Here is a 22,007-nt window from a genome sequence, read left to right as displayed (position 1 = left end):
CTTCTACTTTCTCCACCAAAAGACCATCCATAAGGACACCTGACAACATTATCTTGTTTTCTTCTACAGAAAGGACACTCTTTTCCAGTTTTCTCCACTGGAAGTGCTTGAGGGCCAGTTACTTCACAACTGGAAAGAGACCCTGTAGTGTACTTTGACCTCTAGGGGCACATGTGATGGTTTTCTCCTCTTGAAGAACGCTCATTTAATCGTCCTTTGATTGTAACTTTTGTCTTGTTTTCTTAGTGAAAGATATCCCTGGAGAACCCTTTGTCCATTTCCTCCCCACATTAAGTGAACCTTCCAGGTCAGTTGCTTTTTTTTTGTCCACTGGGAGGGCATCCTGTTTGTTGCATTTTCTCTACAAGCCGCACCTTGTATGGAACGTTTTCTTATTTTCTCCATTAGAGATGCACCATATAGAGTGAAATTTGTCACGTTTGATCCATTATTAAACTTTAGAGTACAACTTTAAACACACCGTTTCTCAATAAGTGCAAGTTGTGCGTCTACCTGTTTTTTTTTAGTTTCTTTTTACCATAAAAAGGGATCAGATCTAAAGATGCAGAGTCACCAGGGGTTAAGTTTATTAGTCTGCAGAAACAGATTCTCGGCTAATGCTCACAAGTTTTCCAACAAGCGTTTCCTTTCTTCTGGGCCCCTCCATATGGTAATCTGGGTGACTGTACTTCCAATTTAAACACAATCCATTAAGAAAATATATGAGGCCGATTCAACAATGGCCTCACAGTGCGGCGGGGCTGCTTTGCATCAGGGTGTGAGTGCAGACTCAGAGATAACCCTTGTTGTCCCTGCGGCCGGGGTGAAGCAGATGGGTAGAGGAACAATGGGCCGGCCCATGCGGAGGGCGGCAGTGACTGACACAGCCACTGAAGATAGAAAGAATGCCTGGAGCCGAGCCAGATCCATAGATCCAAGGACCTCACTGCCCCCCCCCCCCCCCCTCCCCCTTCCCCCCCAACCATTCTCATGTCCCATGGTGCCCTGGGACCAAGGGTGCAACACCTTCAAAGTCGGCCCCTGTGCGTCAGTCAGAAGAGCTGCAAACTGCCCTGAAGGAGAAGCGGAGTCTAGTGTAGGCACTGTGGACTGGGACTGACTTTGAGGGAGGATTTACAAAGTAGTTAGTAAAAGGTCAACTCCACCCCAACATCGGCAACTACTAGCATGGCTACAGCAGGCACCTCAGGGCAGAGCACTTTCGGGCTCGGGAGGAAAAAGAAGGCTCCGGGTCTCATGGATCAGATTAGCAAGTTCTTTGGAGGCGACAAAAAGAAAAGGAGCAAGGTGAGCATCACTTCATCACATTTTGAAAAGGACACATCAGAAGTCTTAATGAGTCTTAAAACTTAAATGAAGTCAGGAAAACATTTAATCTAATCTTTTATTCCCTCATTTTACCCCAAAACTGTGATGTGTTGTATTTTGTTTGATTGGAAAAAATCCTATGGAATTCTTAAAGGCTTAACAAAGATTAGTGAATTGTAGTCCCTCCATTTAAAATTACTTAACGGCTCGATTTACTTGTCCTGTGACGACCATGTATCTGCAAATGATAGGCTGTTTATGAACTTAGCTTTTTGACTCTGTGGCTTTTATGATCGTCCATCGTCAAAGCTGTGATTAAGTTAAAGATCCAGGAGAACGTTTTAAACCAATGAGATAGCATCAAGACAAAATGTATGTCACCAATACTGGAGGCACATGTGTTTGATTGCAGTGGTAAACCTGTTTCTTGTTGGGTTTAGACTCTGACAGATGAGTGACGGGTTGAAAGAGAAAAATCTACATTTCTCAGTTTGGCTTTTTGACTGGAGAGCACTGAGTCTCTTTATCCCAAGCAGACACTCCTTAATCCTGACTGGACCGCGATTATCTCAGCCTTGGCCTGTTTTTTTAAAGCCCTTTATAAAGCAAAATTCATCCTCACCATCTGTGATCACGATGGAAAATTGGTCCTTAGAAGTCTTTTTCCTGGATAGAATTTGAAAACCTTGGCTTTCTCTTTATTTTTTAGATGTATTTTGGGGCTTTTTATGTCTTTATTGTAGAGATTGGACCGTGGATATAGAGTCGGAAATCTGGGACAGAGAGAGAGAGTGGGGTAAGATGCGGGTAAGATGCCGCAGGTCGGATTTGTACCCGGGCCGTCCACTTCTGTACATGGGGCGCGCAAACTAACCATTAGGCCCTGTTGATTTTTATCTTTATCCTTCGTTACTGCTGCAAAAAATACCATAATTTCACAATTTTCTGAGTATTAAGCCTGAGTGTTCTCATTGAATTAGCACCAGATCTTTTCTAAACTGAAGGTATGCTTCAGGTCTTTACGCAAAACTTTTCCATCTAAGTTCACTTTTTCAAAATTTTCTTTAATACATATCTTCTTTTGCCTGCACCATTATGTCGAACCTGTTTAGTTTGAGGACGAATGATTATACCCAAAATGATGTTTTTCAGCTAAGCTGTTATGGTAGATGCTCCTCGTCTTTTGCTGCAGGTAAATTTAGTTTGTAATATCAGCCTGGCTCTGACGCGCGGATAGAAAACCTCAGACAAAAAAACCTCTTTCAAGTTCAATATTCAGAGCAGGCTCTGATGGGGAGGGGCCCCCAGGAGCCCGAGCTGCTTTCATACCTACGGACCCCCTTTCATCTCACCATCCAAGCATGTTTTTTCCTCTGAGTACGTGCGGCACGAAGACGTCTCATCTCATTCAGGTTTTGTGTATGTTTTTGACAGATGAGTTTGAAGAAACATTTACACTAAGATCTTTTCCTTCAGGCTCTGTAAAAAAAATATCTTTATATTTCCATGGCACTTTTTGAAGGAGTTATGTTACAGAAAATACACAATAGTGCGGAAAATCTGACACCAGCGTGTTTCTCTGCAGTCTGCGGGATGAATCATCACACTGAGTGACAATGTGTGTCAGCTCTCAAACTTGGCTTTGACTGCTCATCACAATTCACTCTGTAGTATAAATCTGTTTCTTGCCTTTAATTCATACAGTTTGCAGATTGTCACCATGGACCTACTTTTACTCCCTTCTTTTTTCTCTCTCTCTCTTTGAGAAACTTCAGACTCTGCAGGTTCTTGTTAAAAAATATTGTTGTAAAATCATTAGGTTAGGAGCTATAGCTTTGCAGCATGGACTAACTTTCAGGAAATGATTTATGCATTTTCAAACATGTAGCGAACTATTTCATTCTCTGCATGTAAAGATTCACCTATGACATGCAGATTAAGGGGATATAAATCTAGATGAGTCTCACAGTAGCAGTGCTTGATTTTTGTTGTTCACCATACGATAGAACACACAAACAAAGTCATCTAACCTCTGTTGATCCTCGCAGGGGTCTTTCCGGGGTCACCTGGCATCTTCACCCCAGCAATCCTCGTCTCGCCGCCGCACCAATGAAAACGCTGTGGTGCACTTCTTCAGGAGCATTGTAAGTTGAATGAAACGGTGTCATATTGTTCACTTAACACCATAAATCACATGCATATTTCATACCTCTAATCGTGCACATTAAACCCATTTTTTGTTGCTAACATCTTGAGTTTTATTCAAATGTGTTCAGCCTGTCTTTGAACTCAACAAATGTATTATCCTGCCATGAGATGCACAAGTCAGACCACGTAACAAACCAATTTCCTCCAATTTACACACTATGTTTGCTTTGATTTACTTTGGATCTAAATGTTGGCAGCATTTCAAACACAGCACGCTCAGCTCTCTCTCTCTCTCTCTCTCTGATTACAAAGCTGCGTGGCTCCTTCATTTACATACTGATAAAAAAAAAAAAAGGAACTGTGGGGAAGCTCACTTGTTTGTTTATCTCAGAAGTTTGTTGTTCTGTTTCTCCTGCAATCAGTCACTCTGTTGTTGTTGTTGTTTGTCGCTTGGTGTTTCTCAGGTTTCCTCTCCTCGTCCTAAATCCAGGGTGAGTCTCATTTTCTCACAATTTGTTTTATTGACTGATCCTGATGTGTAGCCGCAGACTGAGGATGAAATGATTTGAATTCAAAATGTCTTCTGATTACCTCCTATGAAGGTTCTCCTGATTGAAACTAATTTTTCTCCATCATGTTTCTCAGTATTGGAATTCAACACCCACATTTATTCACTGATAGTCTTTAGCCTTTAATGCATATCCGCTGGGGTTCCAGTGGAAACATTTAAGCCAAATATGTTTGGGGTTGTTTCACCAGCGGGAGCATCATTATCACAGGAGATGCTGTGCCAGACAACGACATATTACGCCATCCCCCTCCCCCGCTGATACCGTCAAGTTTAAATTAATAAAAATGTACACTATCTTAATAATTTAAACTTTCACATAAACAGTCAGCAAGTTTTAGATTTAACAGTTACTCTTTTGTAGGGTTAGCATGCTTACTGTCAGTATTAGTTTGACTGTATATAAATATGGACGTTAAGTCTTACTCTCCTTCCGTTTAACAAAATTGAAACAAAACAAAAAAAACCCTGTGACAGATACTGACATATTGCACTTTTAACATCATTTGGCTTGTGGAGCCGCAGAAATGACATCACGCCCCTTCAGCCACCAAAAACACAAATTCATCTCGTCGATAAAACATCAAAGATCCCTCAGCTCAGTACAGTCTACAGCAGAACAGATTTGTGTGTTGGTTTTCTCACAGTTATGGGAAGTCTAATGACCTTTCTGTGATTCATAATTTTCCCTCTGAATGCTCCTCCTCTACTTAGACTATCTGGTAAATAACGTCGACACATTACGTTACATACGCTCATTTTCGAGTTTCAAGTCAAACTGAAGTCCTTAAAAAAATTAAAAACTTGGACATACATTAGCGTGATAATGACTAACGTTAGGGACAAAATCCAGGTTTGAAAAAAATGTATTTGACTTGTATATTCATTTTAAAGTTTGACACATGTTTCATCTGGTAACATGGAGGAGTCAGGGGTATAACCAATATCACAGCCGGTCAGTAGGGGGAGCGTCACATCCAGGGGGTTGCTGTTTAATCCATGTTTTTTTAACATTCTGCTTACATGCTGTGCTAGTTATCAGCAGGTATAACGCAAGTTCAACTTAGTCGTTTGTTTTACATGTTAACACAAACACAGACTGATTTGAATGTTAATATTTAAGTAAGCACATGCGGCAGAAATTGAAATTTCATCTGATAATTCCTCTTGAAGAAATTCAGGGAATCACCAAAGTCATTAAAAAAAAAAGATTTTACTCAAACCTGGTTACGTCATGACAGTTCTTATCAAGCCATTTTGTGTTCAAGTCATCTTTAATTCTAAGAAGTGTTCTTTTTTAATTCATTATTTAATGCTATAAAACGGTATAAAAGGCCATCATTGACAGTTCTGTTGGCCAATCTGGTTCCTGCAGTGCAGCGTGGACCGGACTAGTGGAGTGCAGCAGAAACGTCAAAAGAAAACATACCAAAAACAAACACAAGAGTCGTTGAATTTCTATAACCAGGAGTGTCTCCTTCAAACCGACATTAAAATTGCCATGAAGCACTCTTCCAGCGGATCCCTACAGCACAGAATCTAGCTGCACTTATTCAATATGTCAGCGCCCATCACTGCAATATTCTGGCTTCATCTTGTCTAATGGACGGAGGAGGCAGAGTCAAGCTGTCCATTTGTATACACAGTCTATGGTCCACAGAGTAAAAACAAATTACAAAATAAGTATCATCCTATAGAGATGAATGTTTGAAACAAAAAAAAGATTCCCACCTCTACGCCCCTTTATCGTGACATCACCCATGTGACACCTGACTGATTCTCAGATGAATTGAGGGATGCTGATGCCTCTACACTTTCTCATCTCATCACATCACTGTCTGTTTCTTTTTCATGTCCAGTGGAGAGACGTCTTGGGCTTGGTACGTCACATGAAATCAAACAAAAGCACCCGTGCTGATTGCATCCCCACTCTGTGTGTGTGCGTGTGTGTGTGTGTGTGTTGGTGTGCAATGATCCCATTCCTGTCTGCAGAGAGCTCCTCTGCAACGTGTCCTTTGTCTGCAGCAGCCCACCTGTTTCCTAACCGTCACGCTCTCTCTTGTCTCTTTCTCACCGTGTACTTCACCGCTTTTTTCTCCTTGAAGAGAAACATTTTTTATACCAGAGCATGTGGAACAGAGAGATACTGAAAGGAGAGCAAATTCACCAGCGTTTACATTCAGTACCTGAAGCTTAGAGAGAATATTCCTTTCAATCCCTGGTTGATAAGTGGAAGATATAAATATATTCATTGTTGAAAATTACAATTATTTGGTTAATTTTATGGTTTTATTTCAATCCCCTCCTTCTTTGCTTCAATCCAGAGCGACTCGCTGCTTCTGGATGACTTTGAAACAGCTCGACTATTTATGAACCACAACCGGTAAACATTTTCTCTTAGGACCTCCTGGCCTGCATCACCCCTCTTCTTCTCTTCCACTTTGCTTTTTTCTCTGTAACACCTTCATCCCCCTTTGTGCCAGAGATGACTCACCGATCACTCTGTTTTTGTCTCTCCACCTCCTTTGTGTCCTTCCTTCATCTGTCTGGTGACTGTGGACAGCTGTATGAGTGTGAACTGACAGTGATGATACACCTGTGTCACTTCACCGCGGACCTTTCCCCCCCGTCCTTGTCATCCTGTTTTTCTCTCCCTTGAGAAGGTTGCTGTCATCTGTGTCTGATCCTGTCACAAGTCAATGTCCTTCTCCACGGCTCAGCTGTTTATTCTCTTTACAAAAAAAACATCAAAAGACAAAAAAAAAATCTCTTCTGCATCACACAGCTGCTGTTGCAGAGACAACCCATACCTGCAGTTTTGACTATATACTCAGCCCTTTGGTTATTTATTGAAGCAATTTTATTGTCTTATCACCCTTTTAGATTGTGTTATAACTTCTTAAAGTTGTGTTCTCACAAATACCTGACATCAGCCCACATTTAGGAGCCACAAGGGAAATTCCGCTCGAGGAAAAGCACTTTGAAAACTCATTGAAATCACAGATCCAGTAGACACAAAAGGTCAATCCATGTGCGATTAAATAAGAGTGATGGTAAACAAGGCATGTAGTGCTGCAGAGTGCTAAAGTTTGGGCTCTAAAAAGAAATTAAGCAGTCTTTTCTAATGTTTGAATAATGTATAAGGTGTGTAGATGTGGTTTTTTTTTGGTCCAACAGCAGCAGCAATAGTGCCCTCTGTGAGGATAAATTGTTTCACATTTGGCGTTTTGTCAAAGTGATCCCACTGTGATGCTCTGAGGTGAAATGTGTCTCGTCTCGTAAAGACAGATCCATCGATGTAAAATGAATTAAACCTTAAAGGTTATACAGTGACAAAGCAGCAAACTGGTCTCCATGTGAGCTCATGGAGCATTTTGTTCTAGGCCTCGTCCCCGCGCGCCGAAAGCGCAAAGTCGCCGGTCAGAAGACGCAAAGACCAAAGCACACTGTCCAGACTCTTCAACCTGGTGAGCTTGACACACGTTTGCCTCCTTGTTAAAGTTTCCCCTTTTCTACTTGTTCAACTGTAGGCCTCATAAACACTTGTTTCCTGTCTGTTTGCCCAAATGCAACAGTGATGCTCTCCTCAGAGATCAGTGAGTAGTGAATACATAAAGTATAATAACAGTTCAACCATTTCAGTTGGAATATTTTTCACACATCCTCTTTCATCTTCACGCTTTCACAGCCAACAACTGTCGTCATCATAATAACTAACTAGCTTAAAGTTCCCATGAAACAGCGAGCAGAGAGCTACAAGGATCATGTCGGCTAGCTGTTTTTAAAACGTAATCATTTTCTTTTTTATCGTTTCTTGAATGATAAGCAACTAAAAAGACAATGGACAGAACAAATTTTGCCAAATTCTAAGAAGGAAAAACGTAATATTTGACAACCCATTAGCTAGCATCAGACAACGACTTCAGTTAGCATTAAACCCTTGGCTAATGATACTGTTAGCTAGGAAGCTACGTGTCTGCGTAGGTGCTCCGAGTCATGGTATTTCAAATCTCAACCAGGCAACCAGACGTGTTTAAGGTCTTGAAAACGTTTCACCTCTCCTCCTGTGAGGTGTGTGTGTGTGTGTGTGTGTGTGTGTGTGTGTGTGTGTGTGTGTGTGTGTGTGTGAACAACCAGATCAGACGGATTTTGAAAAGCTATTGTTGAAAGCTATTGTCTTATAATAGCTAGTGGGTTATCAAATGTGTTGTTTAACTTGAACTTTGGCCCCGTTTCCCTCCAGATTTTCACTAGCTATCAATGTAGTTTCTTATCAATCCAGAACCAATAAATTGATAACCACTACATTTGCTTTGTTTATTCTGCAAACAGCAAAGAACTCAGCAGTAAACTGTAACGACCCTGAGTGTGATGTCAGAGGAACATGGCCGCTATATGAATTTAAGTTAAAGTGCTGAAATGTGAGATCACTTAAAAGAAGACGTAATGACCCATAACAGCTATCGCTAGCTCATTGGTGCTGTGCTGTCATGGGGGATAGACATTTTAAACGAGCCTTTTAATCAGAAGGAAAATTAGTGCATGTCACGCCCTTCGAGTGCAGGATGAGTCATCAGATTGTTTTCCAGTAAACAACAAACTGAAAGAGGTTAAAAAGGACTTTTTGCCCATTGTTTGTCCAGATTCTAATAACCAGCTCAAGACATTATGTAGACTGAAAACTGGCCTTTAGTCCTGAATTCATGGGAACTTTAAGAGCGACATTTTCATCTTTACAGTTGTGATACCTGTAAACCTAAATCTTACATTGACCCGTTCATTGGTGATTTTCTGAAAACAGCATCTATCTGTAATTCTGAGGATTTATTTTCAATATGGTCGATCTCTTTGAAACCTACATTTGAAGTCTTTGACAATCAAATCTTTCATGAACTCCAAGCACTGAAAACTACATAACTTCGTATTCACTCCCAAAACAAACGTAAGCGATCACTGGGGGATAAAGAAAATAATGTATGTACAGTAAAGTCATTGTCCTCTTTCTTCACTCCAGGGAGACACCAAGTCCCGCCCACCCCCCAAACGCTGGAGCACCATCTTCTGAGCTCTCCGCCGAGGACCAAACCACAGATCCAACACCGATGGGACAAGAGGAAGAAGGAGGAGGAGGAGGAGGAGGAGGAGGAGGAACAGATCTGCAAGTGGTGGACTCACAACCTCAAGAAATGTTAACAAACTAACACAAGCCTCCCCTCAAGTTTAGTAACAACACCCCTGAAATCCATTGTCAAAAGTCGTAGATGGTCACTTTGCAAGTTTTTTTTTTAATCCTACTTCTCAGCGTATCTTGTCTCAGTCCATATGTCGCTGTTTAGAAGACATGTGGTCATACGTTTGGTTAAATACGTCACACATTTGGGTAACTTAGTCTGACGGTGCTCGTGTCTGCTGTCTGAGGTTCGTCTGTGGCAGATGTTTGTTCTTTCTATTTGTCTCCTGTCGTCCGCATTTTGTACATGAGTGATGTTTTGTGTATCTCGCTGCTTTAATACAGCTCACTGCTCCCGCAAAGAACAGGAAACACACTACAGGGAGCTCTTGTTTGTCGCTGTGCGTCTGTTGCAAGGAAATGCGTTCAAAATTGGAAGCCTATAGTTTATGATACATGATAAATAATGAGTCTAATTTTGTGGTAATGTACGAGTTTTGTTTCATTAAGTAGCAGTGTAATTAATAAACATGTACATGAAGTTTAATGCCATGTCCAAATAGAAGAAATGCCCTTTTTCAAATGCACTGAGACCTTTAAAACGACTAAAAAAAACCAACTTAAAATGACCCGTTTGCTCTCTTTTCTGTATCGTAGCTTCAGCATGAATCTAATTCACTGTAAGTAATGTGTTCTCATCTTAAAAGAAGTTCAACATTTGAATGTGTTTTGTGTTTTATTACAAGATGACAGACAGATGTTCACTGTTTCTGATGGTCGGACAGTAAGTGGCTCAAAGGTTTAAGGAGGAGGCACAGAGATGGTTGGAGGAGTTTTGGTACTGAAGGACGGTATAAGAGGTGTTCCTATTGTTCTGACACGTTGTGTGTTGTTCATGATAAACTACACTGCCTTTCTCATTTGTACATGCTGTTTTTGTGGTCAATCTAACACAAGAGTTGCCCTGTACAGATGTTTTTTGTCTGAGGTTGCTGACATTTGGTGGTGCTACATGAAAATGAACCCATACTTAGAAACTGAGTGTTTTGTTTCCTCTTAATGTTTCCTCTGTTTTACATGTTCACCTCTAACTGGATGTAAACATAATATGTTGTATCCCAGTTATTAAATGCTTTAAAAAAAAATCAGACTTGACTGGTCCATTTGTTCGATCTATTTTCAGATATCTTCAGGATGATACACATTTACAAACCAACACTTTCATTTAGCTTCAAATAGTTTGACATTTACGAAAATTATGCTTATTCACCTCGTGCAGTTGACAGACAAATACATTTTGACCTTTGGTGGTGGTGCATTAGTGATGTTTTCCTATTGGTTAAAAGAGCAACAGCCTTGGCAACGATGTAAATAGACAATTACAAATCAGTGTTGCCAGCATGGTGTGATGTTTTGGTTTTAATAATTGGTTAAAAAGGGACTTAATAGTGTTTTATAAATATCTGTCTCTGGACTCTTTGAGAGAGCTTGAAAGCGGGACGGCCCCCGGGAGGATGCAAACCATGCTGAAGCCATGATACCTGGCTTAGCAGTAGACAGTTTTACTTAGCATAAAGCCTTAAAACACTTTGTCCAAAATATGGCTGACCAACACTTTAAAAGCTCAATTATAAACATATGATGTCTAATTGAATGAAGAAAAGGTTGTTTCCCCTTGTTTCCAGTCTTTATGCTAGCCTACAATAAGCTAGCAGACTCCTTTTTATGACTATATATGACTGACTGGAATCAAGATTTTCCTGTCAGCTATCTTTTAACAAGAATGCCAATATATGTGAAAATGTCAAACCCTTTTATTTATTATACAAAAAACATTCAAACTTAAAATTATATCTCCTTCATGGTCTCTGCAGTCGCTAGGTAACAATGAATCTACACTAAAGACAAAGAAATATTGCACGTTGTTGTCTGATCCCATTATTTTAAGAGATTTTCCCAAATCTGTCCGATCTAAGACCTGTGTGAAAGTATTACACCTTCTAACTACGACCACATGAGATTTGTTACCACTACAATCAAGTCCGACCTCATGGCATGACGACTAGCTTCAAAATGACTGAGAAGCAGAAAAACTGAAAAGAGGTGAGTCAAACTAAAAGAATTATGCAACAGGCAAGGAAGGCAACTGCTTGGGGCCCCAGGCCAGTAGGGGGGCCCCCTAAAGGTCTGTGAAACGTTTAACCCTAGCAGTGGCTCAAAATGCGCAAAGTTTGCAATGACAGAAACCTCCCTAAGGTGGCGCCATCTGACGGCCCCTCGCTCTTGTCGTGCTGTATAACGCCCCGTGTCCACCTAGTTTTTTTTCCAGGCAGAAAAGTGCCGGCCGTTTGCTTGGAAGTGTTTGTATGAAGCGTTTGTGCGCTGAGAAAAAAAAGCGCTGCACGTCCGTCCTGTCTCTATGACAACAGTCTGTTGACAAGGGCCGCTGCATGACCGACACGGCTCCGTTCATTTTTACAGTGTGTTTGATGTTTCAGATCGTTTAGTTCCCGATCAGACACGGAGCGAGGAGGATGCGGGTACAAGACGCGATCCGTAGGCGCCAAAAATACAGAGAATATCATACTTTTGTAAATGTGCGCCGGTGACGTCAACAGCGCCTTTCTGAAAAATTTAAAGATTTTTAACTCAAGCGCTCAGAAAGGCTGCACAAAAAAGGCGTAGCGCTCGGGAAAAAGATGCCGGCTGCTGCTGAGAACGCTCTCTCCTCATTTTAAACAATTGAAAGAAGACGCTGGCGCTCAGAAAGAAAGGCTAGGTGGACACAGGGCCTTATAGCTGTGTAAAAATCTACATTTTACACTGACAGTCACAGTAAAGGAAAATTAATGGTTTCATTGTTTTTTAATGTCTTTATGTTGAATGAATAATACTGTTTGCTTTAACAAGAAAAAAATAAGCGGTTGGTGTCAGATCATTTGCAACATAATGGGGGTAAATGCTGGTTAGATGGGCCCCCTGTGAATTTTTGCCTCGGGCCCCAACAGACTCTGGAATCAGCACTGGAAGTACGAACAGCATTAGCCTCTAACTCAACCCTCGATTTATTGATTTAAAAGACTCACATGCTCTGAAATATGCTCTGGAGACCAATCACATCTCTAATAATATAATCCTAATATCTATACAGGCTGAAAAAACAAGGGCTCAACTACAACGAGCGGTACATTTTGTCCTTTTCTCAACCCTTAATGAGGATGATACGCAGAAGACAGAAAAAACAATGTTTCCCACCGTTAGAAATAATGCTGATGTGTAACTTTTCAAGGACAGCTGCCCTTAAAAGCACAATTATCTAAGAGCTCAATCACTCCTGCATGCAGTGTTCCTGCCATAATTGGCTTGGCGGTGCAATATTCGTATGACTCAAAGGAGAGATCCCCCCCCCCCCCCCTTTACTTTGATGTAAAGAATAAACCAACAAAAGCAATGTTCTGTATATTGTGTTCTATATACAGTGCAGTATAGAATATTGTGATGCCTTGTAGCACCTCTTCATAGGGGTTCTCTTTGATTGTCACAGCCTCATGTTCACTTTTGAAATGGAAATATCCATAGACTAGAATGCACCTGCATATATTCAATGACAGCCACATTCATTAGTTCTCATCCTTCAGGTTCTGTGGGTTTTTTTTTTTTTATTTCAACCGACAAAGGATGCCTTCCTCACACTCAGAGGAGACCTTAAGCATGATTTGATTATAAAAAAGCGAGGCTGCAGTGTTGTGCAAGAGAGACCTCTGGTGCTACAACGCTGTGCTGCAAAGGAACTTTTTCTACAATGAGCCTCAGTGTACTCCCACTAACATGAGGTGTAATGTTCCAGAAAGAAGAGCCATGTTTTAAAATGTTCGAGAATTAGTCGACTAACTTGAACCTCTGTGTTCTAGAATGAATCATTAGAATGACTTAGTATTCTAGAATAACTAACTAAAATGACTTTTGGTAACACTTTATATTAAGGTGCTTGTAATAAGCATTAATAACAGGTAATAAGTCACTTATAAGACCTTATTCGATTCTTATTAACACAAATAAGACTATATAAGTGTTAATATAGGCATAATTAACACATTTATTATGTCTTATAAGACACTTATAGGCTCTTATTAGAAATGTACTGACTCTTTATATACCTTCATAAACATTAATAAGATGTTTATTAACATTAATAAGACTTCATGAGTGTTAATTAAACTATAAATTCATTTATAATTGGCTTGTAAGATATTAATTAACACAAAGAAACTTGTTTATAGACCACTTATCAACGTTCATAAGATTTTTATTGACATTAATAAGACTTTATTAGGTTCATATTAATGCCTTATGAAGGTTAATAAATACTTTATTATGCACTTATTAACAGCTCAGTGGGAACAGGGTGCAACTTTCAAGTAAACGCAGAAACAAAAAGGAAGTCTGTTGAACTTCCACTCAAACAGTTTTTGAATAAAAATGCTACTACAAATACAAGTATTATGTTTAACTGTAAACAACATTATGAAAACATTTGGTGTGTCATAGCTACCAACATATCTGACCAAATTCAGGGAAAAAGCATAGTTGTTTTTAACCCATGTTACTGTAAATAAAGTGTTGAAGGTGGACAAACATCAGAAGACTAGGACACCTTGAGCCAAAGGTCTGAATACCAGTCAAGAGATGCACACAGGAATACATTTTCAAACTATGTAAGGAACACAAATATTGCAGGTCAAGATTACAATATAATTTACTAATGCAATTAACAACTTAGTAAAATTAATAAAGTGTGCACATGAAGGGGCTCAATCCAGGTGTGTGTGTTTCTGTTTAATCTGTGCTCTATGAAGTAGCGAAGGAAGTTCTTCCTTAGAAGAAACAGCCTTCTTAATCCCACTTGAGGTCTCGAAGGTTGGGCTCACTATCCAGTTAGCTGCTCACAGTTCTATGGTGGATGCTCTTGTCGATGGATGGTCTTCTGGTAGTGATAATAATGATGATGTTGTGGAAGAATATTATAATCATTGCTATAACCTTAAGTTACTTATTTCTCCCGAAGCTTCCCTGTCTCTCACACACCCCTGAGACCGGGCCTCTTTCCCTCTTCTCTACCGTCAAAAGCCATAAAAAGAGCAGAAATGAAATAAGAAAAAATAGCAAATTAGACAAAAGAAAAAATGTATGATTTTTTTGCAGGTTTTGTATGTACATTTTGGCCACAAAGCAAATCAACTCTGTTGCTAGTCTTGTACAAGACTCTAATCACTATTTAACTAATAAGCTAGCATTTAAAGGGTTACAATCCTGAAAATAATTGAATGTTTGGTAGTTTTGAGCAAGTTGGAAGTTGTTGTAACTTCACAGCAGAAAAATATGAATAAAATTGAGGAGGGCACAAGGGTTAATGTTCCAGCAGTGGTGTTGTCTTACCTTGATATACTGTAGAAGAAGCTTGTCACAAGGCAGGATACTGCTTTCTACTGCCAAACTCCGTACACTTTCCTGTCAATTCAATTAGAATATTACAGCCAAAACCATCTTAAAATGCCGTCGGAAAAACATCAGTGATTAACATAAGACGGACGAGACAGCAAAGATATATTCCAATACAGTTTAATTCATGATACACCACCACAAAGCATTATCTCTCACTTAAAATAAAACGTGGTACTAAATATGTTTGTATCAATATATCACCCCCTGTTTTCTTGCTGTGAATTTTCAGATTTGTTTGAATCTTGTACACTTGCACGACAGAGGATTTGGGCCTCTTTAAATCTCAAATTTACAGCTTTATTCCCGTAAATTTACAAGTTTAATCTCATTTTAGATTTTTCTTTTTTTGCGTGGCCCTAATCCTCCGTCGTACACTTGTATATCGTAAAATAGGTTTTTCATGAAAGACACACCTTCTCAGACTGAAAGGGAAAGTCTGCAGTCGTATTTCTTGTGCAGGTCCAGGAGCTGACGGAGGTGAGACACCAGGGACTTGAGATTCTCCACCTCTTTGGAATCATAATTATCCTCCTTAAAAAGAACAAAATTAAAACAAAGGTCAGGGTGGGCTACAGGGCTGTGCAAGTAAGTGCAGTTACATCGTTATCCCAATGAAAGGATTTGCAACAATCACATCGCTATAGTCAGAATAAAATGTTATTTATGCAGACAAGCAATGCTTTCATTCAGCATGTGTACATTTAACTGTGATTGGTTCGGACTAGACTATGTCGTTATATGTCAGTTGCATGTAAAGGCTGCACTATCATCCAGAGCTCGACCGATAAATCAGCCAGCCGACAATAGCTGCGGATATTAGCTTATCTGCTCAGAACAGTCTGTTTCTGTGTCTGTAGCTGACCATGACCCGCTCCTAAACAGGATGTGACTCTTTCCCTCTTTATCCACAAAGGTGTCCAGAAGGAATATCTGACAGTAAATATAATTACAGCCAAAGCAAGTGTAAAATGCAGTCGGAAAAACATCAGTGATAAACGTATAAGATGGACAAGGCAGCAAGGATATCTTCCAATACAGTTTAATTCATGGATACACCAGTGAAAATTATTTTTTCAAGCGCCGTAATAAAACAATAACTCACCAAGTGTTTTCATGGCCCAGACTGAACATCACCACCGTACTGCAGCCCTTGATGTGGCAATCATTGGTCGAGCAGAAGTCTATCTTGATTTGAGACTGGAGCTGAGTGTGTAGAGAGGTGGGATTAAAGTTCTGCTTATCAGAAAATAACCCTAACAGAAGAGGGTCTCGACTAACCTCTTTCAAAGATCCTACATCCATTTTTTCTATGGCTGTGATGACAAAAATAAAAAATAATGTTTCATTTGCTCAACAATAAGGAAAAGTTTGAATTGTGGAAAAACCCATCCTTTACATGAGTAGAAACAGATTGTATATCCCTGTTGACAAAAACATAACACATATTTGCCCTCACTTATCAAACGTACGTACAGTAGAAAAATGGGTGTACGTATTTTCCCTTGTATTTCTGTGTGAGGAGATAGTGGTACGTCTTCTCCTCTACCACAAGAAGGTAGTACCGGAAGGAATCAAGGGCCCACTTGATAGCCAGTGCCTCCTTCTCCACCGTCAAATATTGAACCTCTCTGGGGAACCGTTTCCGGCTGATGTAGGCGACTGGATGCCGATCATCCTGAAGTCCCTGGAGTAACATAGCTCCCAAAGCCCTGTCAGAAGAATCAGTTTGCTGAAGAAAATGTTCGTCAAAGTTTGGGCTGTACAGCAGAGGTTGCTTACTTAGTGATTGCTGGATATCACTGAAAGCTGCCACTGGTCCACTGGATCTGATTGGGACTCCGGGATCTAGTCAAGTCTGTGAGAAGAGCTGCCCTGTTGGAGAGATTGGGTATGAAGTGGTGATAGAAGCCTGATAGCCCAAAAAAGATCGGAGTTGCTTCCTTCTTTGTGGCAGGGGACAGGACTCTATGGCCTGGATTTTGTTGACCTGAGGGCGTACAACCCCATTGAAGATGACGTGGCCTAGGTACTTCAATAGGATGACAGTCAGCCCGGCAGAATGAAGGCGATCCAAGACAGCTTGCAGGTGTTCCTCCCACGTGTTACTGTAAATGACAATGTCATCTAGATATGCTGCAGCAAAACCAGAGAAATAACAAATGACCTGGTCCATGAGTCTCTGGAAAGTTGCTGGAGCGCTGTGAAACTCAAATGGTATTACTGTGAAATGGAAAGGGCCCCATGGTGTCCTGAAGGCTGTCAGCTCCTGTGACCGATCGGTGAGAGGAATCTGCCAATAACCCTTGCAGAGATCTATTGTGGTCAAGTATTATGCCTTTCAAGCAGTTCATACATTATTGGTGTTGGATAGGAATCAAAGAGAGAAATTAAATTCAGGTACCTGAAATCAATGCAGAACCTTATGCTTCCATCCTTCTTTGGTACAAGCAACATTGGGTTACACCACTAGCTCTTTGAAGCCTCGATGATCCCCAGGGAAGGCATCAGGTTAACCTCCCTCCCGCCAGCAGGCGCTCAGGGATCCTGTAACTTAATCTTCTCACAGAAGCACCTTCTCTAACAATAATGTCATGTTCAACAATATTTGTTCTCCCAGGATTCTCCTGGAAAACATCTGAATTACAGATAGATCTCACCTGAAGCCGTTGGCCGTCTGATTGGTTACTGAGATCATGGTCTACCAGGTCACTAGAGAGGTAAGTATTGCTCATCCACTTCTTCATCCAGCACACTTCTTATTAGCATCACTTCTGTTTTGCTTTCAGGTCGCTGCAGCCACTCTTTTAAGAGATTTATGTGAAGTACCCTACTGGAGCGTGAGTGCCTAGGTGTCGATACCTGGTTGGCCCAAGTTTCTTTAGGATTTTGAACGGCCCTTGCCATTTAGCCAACAGTTTGTTAGCACCAGCACTTTCTGTCCAGGGTCGAAGAATCTCTGCCTGGCTGGCTTGTCGTACCAGGACTTCTGTTGCTGCTGGGTGTCCGCCACGTGCGAATGGGCCAGCTCACCCATTTTCTCCAGCCGCTCTCTCATCTGGATGACAAAGGATGCAACGTTAACAGATCCCACCCTCCCCTTGCCCCCTCCCAGATCTCTCTCAACAGTGCCAACGACCCCCAAACTTCATATCTATACAAAAGTACAAAAGGAGAGAAACCAGTGGAGGATTGGGGTACTTCCCTGTATGCAAAAAAGGAGGTATGGCAGCCATTGAGCCCAGTCTGTACCAGTGTTGTTTACCAACTTACGGAGCATCTGTTTCAGGGTCTGGTTAAAGTGCTCTGTTAGCTCATCCGTTTGAGGAACATATGGTGTAGTCCTGAGGCTCCTGATACCCAGTAACTGGTATACCTGTTTCAGCAGAGTAGACAAAGTTAGTTCCCTGATCAGTTAATATTTCACAAGGGAAGCCCACCCTTGAAAAGAACTGTACCAAACAGAAAGCATGGATATATTTTAGTGGAAAGACTTCTGGATACTTGGTAGCAAAGTCTGTTATAACCAGCATATAACGGTTCCCTGCTTTGCTTCCCTCTAGAAGACCAAAAATGTCCATCTCAAGGCGCTCAAATGGGGTGCCAATAATGAGTAGTGTTTGAAGTGGAGCTCTGGGGGGTGTTTTAGCAGATGTTATTTGGCACTGAGGGCAACTTTCACAAACCTGAGCAACATGTCTGCGCAGGCCAGGCCAGTGGAAATGTTTTTTAATGCGAGCTGTGGTTTTGTGGGCCCAGGTGGCCAGCCCAGGGAACTGAGTGCCCCAAGGCAAGTATGGCGTTTCTAGCTGCTTGGGGAACCACTAGGTGCAACGCTGACTCTTGAGGATGCCATTTTGCAGGATATTCTCATCACTTGTGATGTCCAACTCAGCTTCCGGCTCCTTCTGGAAAAGAGAGACCAAAGAAGGATCAGTTTTCTGCATATCACTTATATTACCTGGAACTTGAAACCCTAGTGGTAACTCTGGCTCAGTGCTGGTTGGTGGTGTCATCACTGTCTTTTGGAATTTCTTGTGCCTTCTCTGTGTGCGGGTTTTCCCGAGACTTCCCAGGTGTGGTGTCCAACTCCTCATTGAAAATGAGCTCATTGGATTGCACGGCCTGCATTCTGTTTACCACAGCGTTACACTGTCTGCTTTGTTCTGGCTCCAACAAATCAAAAAAAACTGGTAGGTCTCTTTCTAGAACAGCATCAAATGGCAGATTATCAGCAACCCCAATGTTCAAAAGGTAAGTTTGACCTTTTACCTTAATGTAGATGTCAGCTGTTGGATAAGGCTTCTCATCTCCATGAACACAACAGATAAGGATGGTGTCACTGCTGCTGACAATGTTGGGTGGTACAAACTTCCTGTGTACCAGTGTCTAATCACTCCCAGAGTCAAGCAAGGCCCTAAGAATGGTTCCATTAACTTCAATGTTTTACATTTTAATATAAAAGTAATTTTTAAGCACATTTGTGTCATCTTATCTGAGATGGGTTTAGTATGGCCTTCAAGTCCTCGTAAATAACAAATGAGCTTTTTGCTTGAGGGTTTTGTTGGCCTGCTAGCTGGCTGGCCCCTCCCACATGGGAGGCTTACCCGCACTGGATGCTTCCCCTTGTTGGAACTGTTGGGTTGGTTTGTGGCTGTCCTTTGTCTGCCTCCATGCATTGTAGCTCCATGGTTGACCCTTTTTCTGTGCAGCCACAAAGACATCAGCCAGCTTGGCAGCCTCCGTTGCTGAATCTGTGTCATGCTCTTTGATCCATACCTGTAATTAAATTACATTCTACCAGTAACTCAAACATGAAATAAATTATTAGAAAGAAAACATTTCTCAGAAATAAAACCCCTTCAAAATGGTCTGCCCCAGTGATGTCACCGATGACATCATCAATCTCATAAATACCCAGGAAGTGCTGGGCTTTCCCCTTTTAGCTACATGGGAAACTGAACAAAAGAACAAACAGAGGTAAGTATGGATAAGACAATCAATGATATTTTGCAGTTCCAGAAACTAAATAAAAATGACTGAACTAAGTCAAGACTGTGTGTTTGCTTTAAGTTAATTTATGCTTTGATGTGAACTGTAACTTATTGCTAACACAAACAAACCCGGGAAAGTAGTAAGTGCTGCAATGTTACACAAGCAAAAATAAATTAAAGCTAAATACACAACTGTAATTAATGATGTGATTTGATATTAAATAAAGACTTAAGTGACAAGTGGTGATTAAGAGAAGAGCGTCTCACTCACTTTGAGGTCTTACTGGGCGCTGCCATATTTAGTGTCTGTGCTCAGTTCACTCACAGAGTGAAGGATTATAGGGAGATCTGCCAGCTAAAAATGTTGTTTCTCATTGAGTATTACAAACAATTTACAGCTATAGCTATTTTTTCTGTCTTTTGTAAATCTACAGACACTGAGGACGGCATAACAAAGCATATGAACGTCAGCATCCTCCTGGTGATAGAAGATGAGGTCGTCCTGAAGCATCAGATCAAGCAGCATGGCATGAAGACTATTGGTAGCATATGGTAGGTATGCTCATGGGTCTGCTGTATGCAATTAACATTGACTACCAAAAGGAAGTACAGTATACATTTCAAGTCATACAGAAGAACCTATTGAATATCGGTGGTGACCACTGCCCCCTTCAAGGGTCCATGGACTGAGAAAAAGACTTCTTTGTAAAGCTGTGAGGTCGAGAGTTTTCTGAAAGCTTCCAAGAAATATTTGGACAGATCTTTAATAAAATGATTGTGTTACCACAGTAAGATCACCTCATTAAATGTGTAAATTACCTTATTTTATATACGTTTATTGCATCTGAAAATACTGAGAAAAGTGACAAATAAATGATAAATGCAGCAATAGAAGGACAATTGATTTTTTGCACATTCTTGGGTGGAAATGTTTTTACCAACAAGCGGTAAAAACATTTGTACATGTTTAGATGTGCTATTGGATCTGATCTGCTATCAAAGGTTGAAGAACTAAAGGTGGTTGGTTTCTACGATAAAACGAATAACCTATAGAGATTATACCTTTTTTTTTATTTGTATTTGAAAGGAAGTTGGAAGTTTCCACAAAAGCAAAGAGAATCACTAAAAATGTATACGCTGAACTGATTTAAGTTGACTAAAATATAAATATATATATTCAATTTAAATTGATTAATTCATTTAACTCAATATTTTCGATGGATTCAACTTTTGATGAAGTATTTTAACTTTGGATTTCAAGTCAAAAGAAAAAGAGAATTTTGCCTGAACTAGATAACGAGATAATTTCACAGGAACTGAGTTGTGTTCAAAAGTTTTGTGAACTTAAAGATTTAAGTACAACTGACTTGGATGTCAAGTTTATTTGACTATAGAACATTTTATTTCTTTGAAATAATCACAAATTTATCTCAACTTATCTTTTTTAAGTTCAGGTAACTTAACATTTTAAGGCAGCTCAGTGTGGACTTGCGGTGCAGCGAATCTGTCTGTCGGAGAACAATTAGATCATACTATAACAGTGCTTGTTAAGACGGATAGATAGAGGTTCACAGATTTACTGTTAGATAAGATATCTCAAATGTATTTTATATTACGCTCCACCTCAAACGATCTCTGTAGGCTACATTGCTTTTTAAATAATGTTGAGCAGCGCGAGCTGTCAGGTGATTTATTTAGTTGTGTGTTTTATTTGATTAATTTTTGTTTGTTTAATCGATTTACTTAAAGATTAAAGATAAGAGAGGCTGCTTTCGGTAATTACATGTTAAACGTTCATGCGCACAGGAATATCACTGCAGAAAATATTGAGACAAATTAAAACAGAAAAACTAAAAACAGTTAGTCTATTTTTAAAGGACAGAGAAACTTCCAGAGGATAGTAAATACAACTTTTAGCTTCTGAAATATGAAATATTTAGGAATTCAGAACATTAACATTAGATCATAATTAATCGGTATGTCCGGAGATTAAAATTATACGCTGATGTGCCACATGCCTAATTGCACACAGCAGGCGCCCTGAGGCCAGACTACGTGTGACTTAATAACGAATAAAGAAATCCGAGGGCTGTAAGACGGAGTCAGGACTTTCCTTTATGTAAGTGTTAAATTCTTACGTTTGGAAAGAAAGCTAATCGGATGAGAAGTGCACATTGCTCAGCGTTTGATCAAACACTTATATTCATGTGATGCAGGATGTTTCAGGTTTCTCTTCGCTTTTAAAGTCTCATTAATGGCGAGCTGCCAGTGCAGCCGACGTTATCCGACACAGATACAG

At 40.3% G+C, this 22,007-nt stretch overlaps 2 protein-coding genes across 9 annotated transcripts in view; both read left to right on the top strand.

The window, feature by feature from the left end:
• Positions 1-22,007, top strand: part of LOC132990650 (uncharacterized) — a 270,244-nt gene that overhangs the window by 207,395 nt on the left and 40,842 nt on the right. The window lies entirely within an intron of this gene.
• mbpa (myelin basic protein a) lies at positions 1,012-9,938 on the top strand. Of its 7 annotated transcripts, XM_061059802.1 has the most exons (8): positions 1,012-1,308; positions 3,378-3,473; positions 3,942-3,968; positions 5,905-5,925; positions 6,370-6,428; positions 7,429-7,512; positions 7,621-7,641; positions 9,060-9,938. In XM_061059802.1, the coding sequence occupies exons 1-8, from the start codon at positions 1,189-1,191 to the stop codon at positions 9,244-9,246; spliced, it is 615 nt and encodes a 204-aa protein (XP_060915785.1). In that variant the 5' UTR covers positions 1,012-1,188; the 3' UTR covers positions 9,247-9,938. The 7 variants fall into 7 exon arrangements, with proteins under 7 accessions (XP_060915785.1, XP_060915786.1, XP_060915791.1 ...); XM_061059803.1 differs by lacking the exon at positions 7,621-7,641 and having other exon boundaries at positions 1,015-1,308; XM_061059806.1 differs by lacking the exon at positions 6,370-6,428 and having other exon boundaries at positions 1,020-1,308; positions 9,060-9,228.

The sequence above is a fragment of the Labrus mixtus genome, chromosome 16 (genome assembly GCF_963584025.1).
Source record: "Labrus mixtus chromosome 16, fLabMix1.1, whole genome shotgun sequence".
Classification (NCBI taxonomy): domain Eukaryota; kingdom Metazoa; phylum Chordata; class Actinopteri; order Labriformes; family Labridae; genus Labrus; species Labrus mixtus.
This window is presented reverse-complemented; position numbering and strand designations above follow the sequence as displayed.

Bases quoted from the DNA above. Each gene is read 5' to 3' on its own strand.
- mbpa (XM_061059802.1), top strand. From the start codon at position 1,189: ATGGCTACAGCAGGCACCTCAGGGCAGAGCACTTTCGGGCTCGGGAGG. The intron at 7,513-7,620 runs GTGAGCTTGACA...CAAATGCAACAG, and splicing joins TGTCCAGACTCTTCAACCTG to TGATGCTCTCCTCAGAGATC. The intron at 7,642-9,059 runs GTGAGTAGTGAA...TCTTCACTCCAG, and splicing joins GATGCTCTCCTCAGAGATCA to GGAGACACCAAGTCCCGCCC.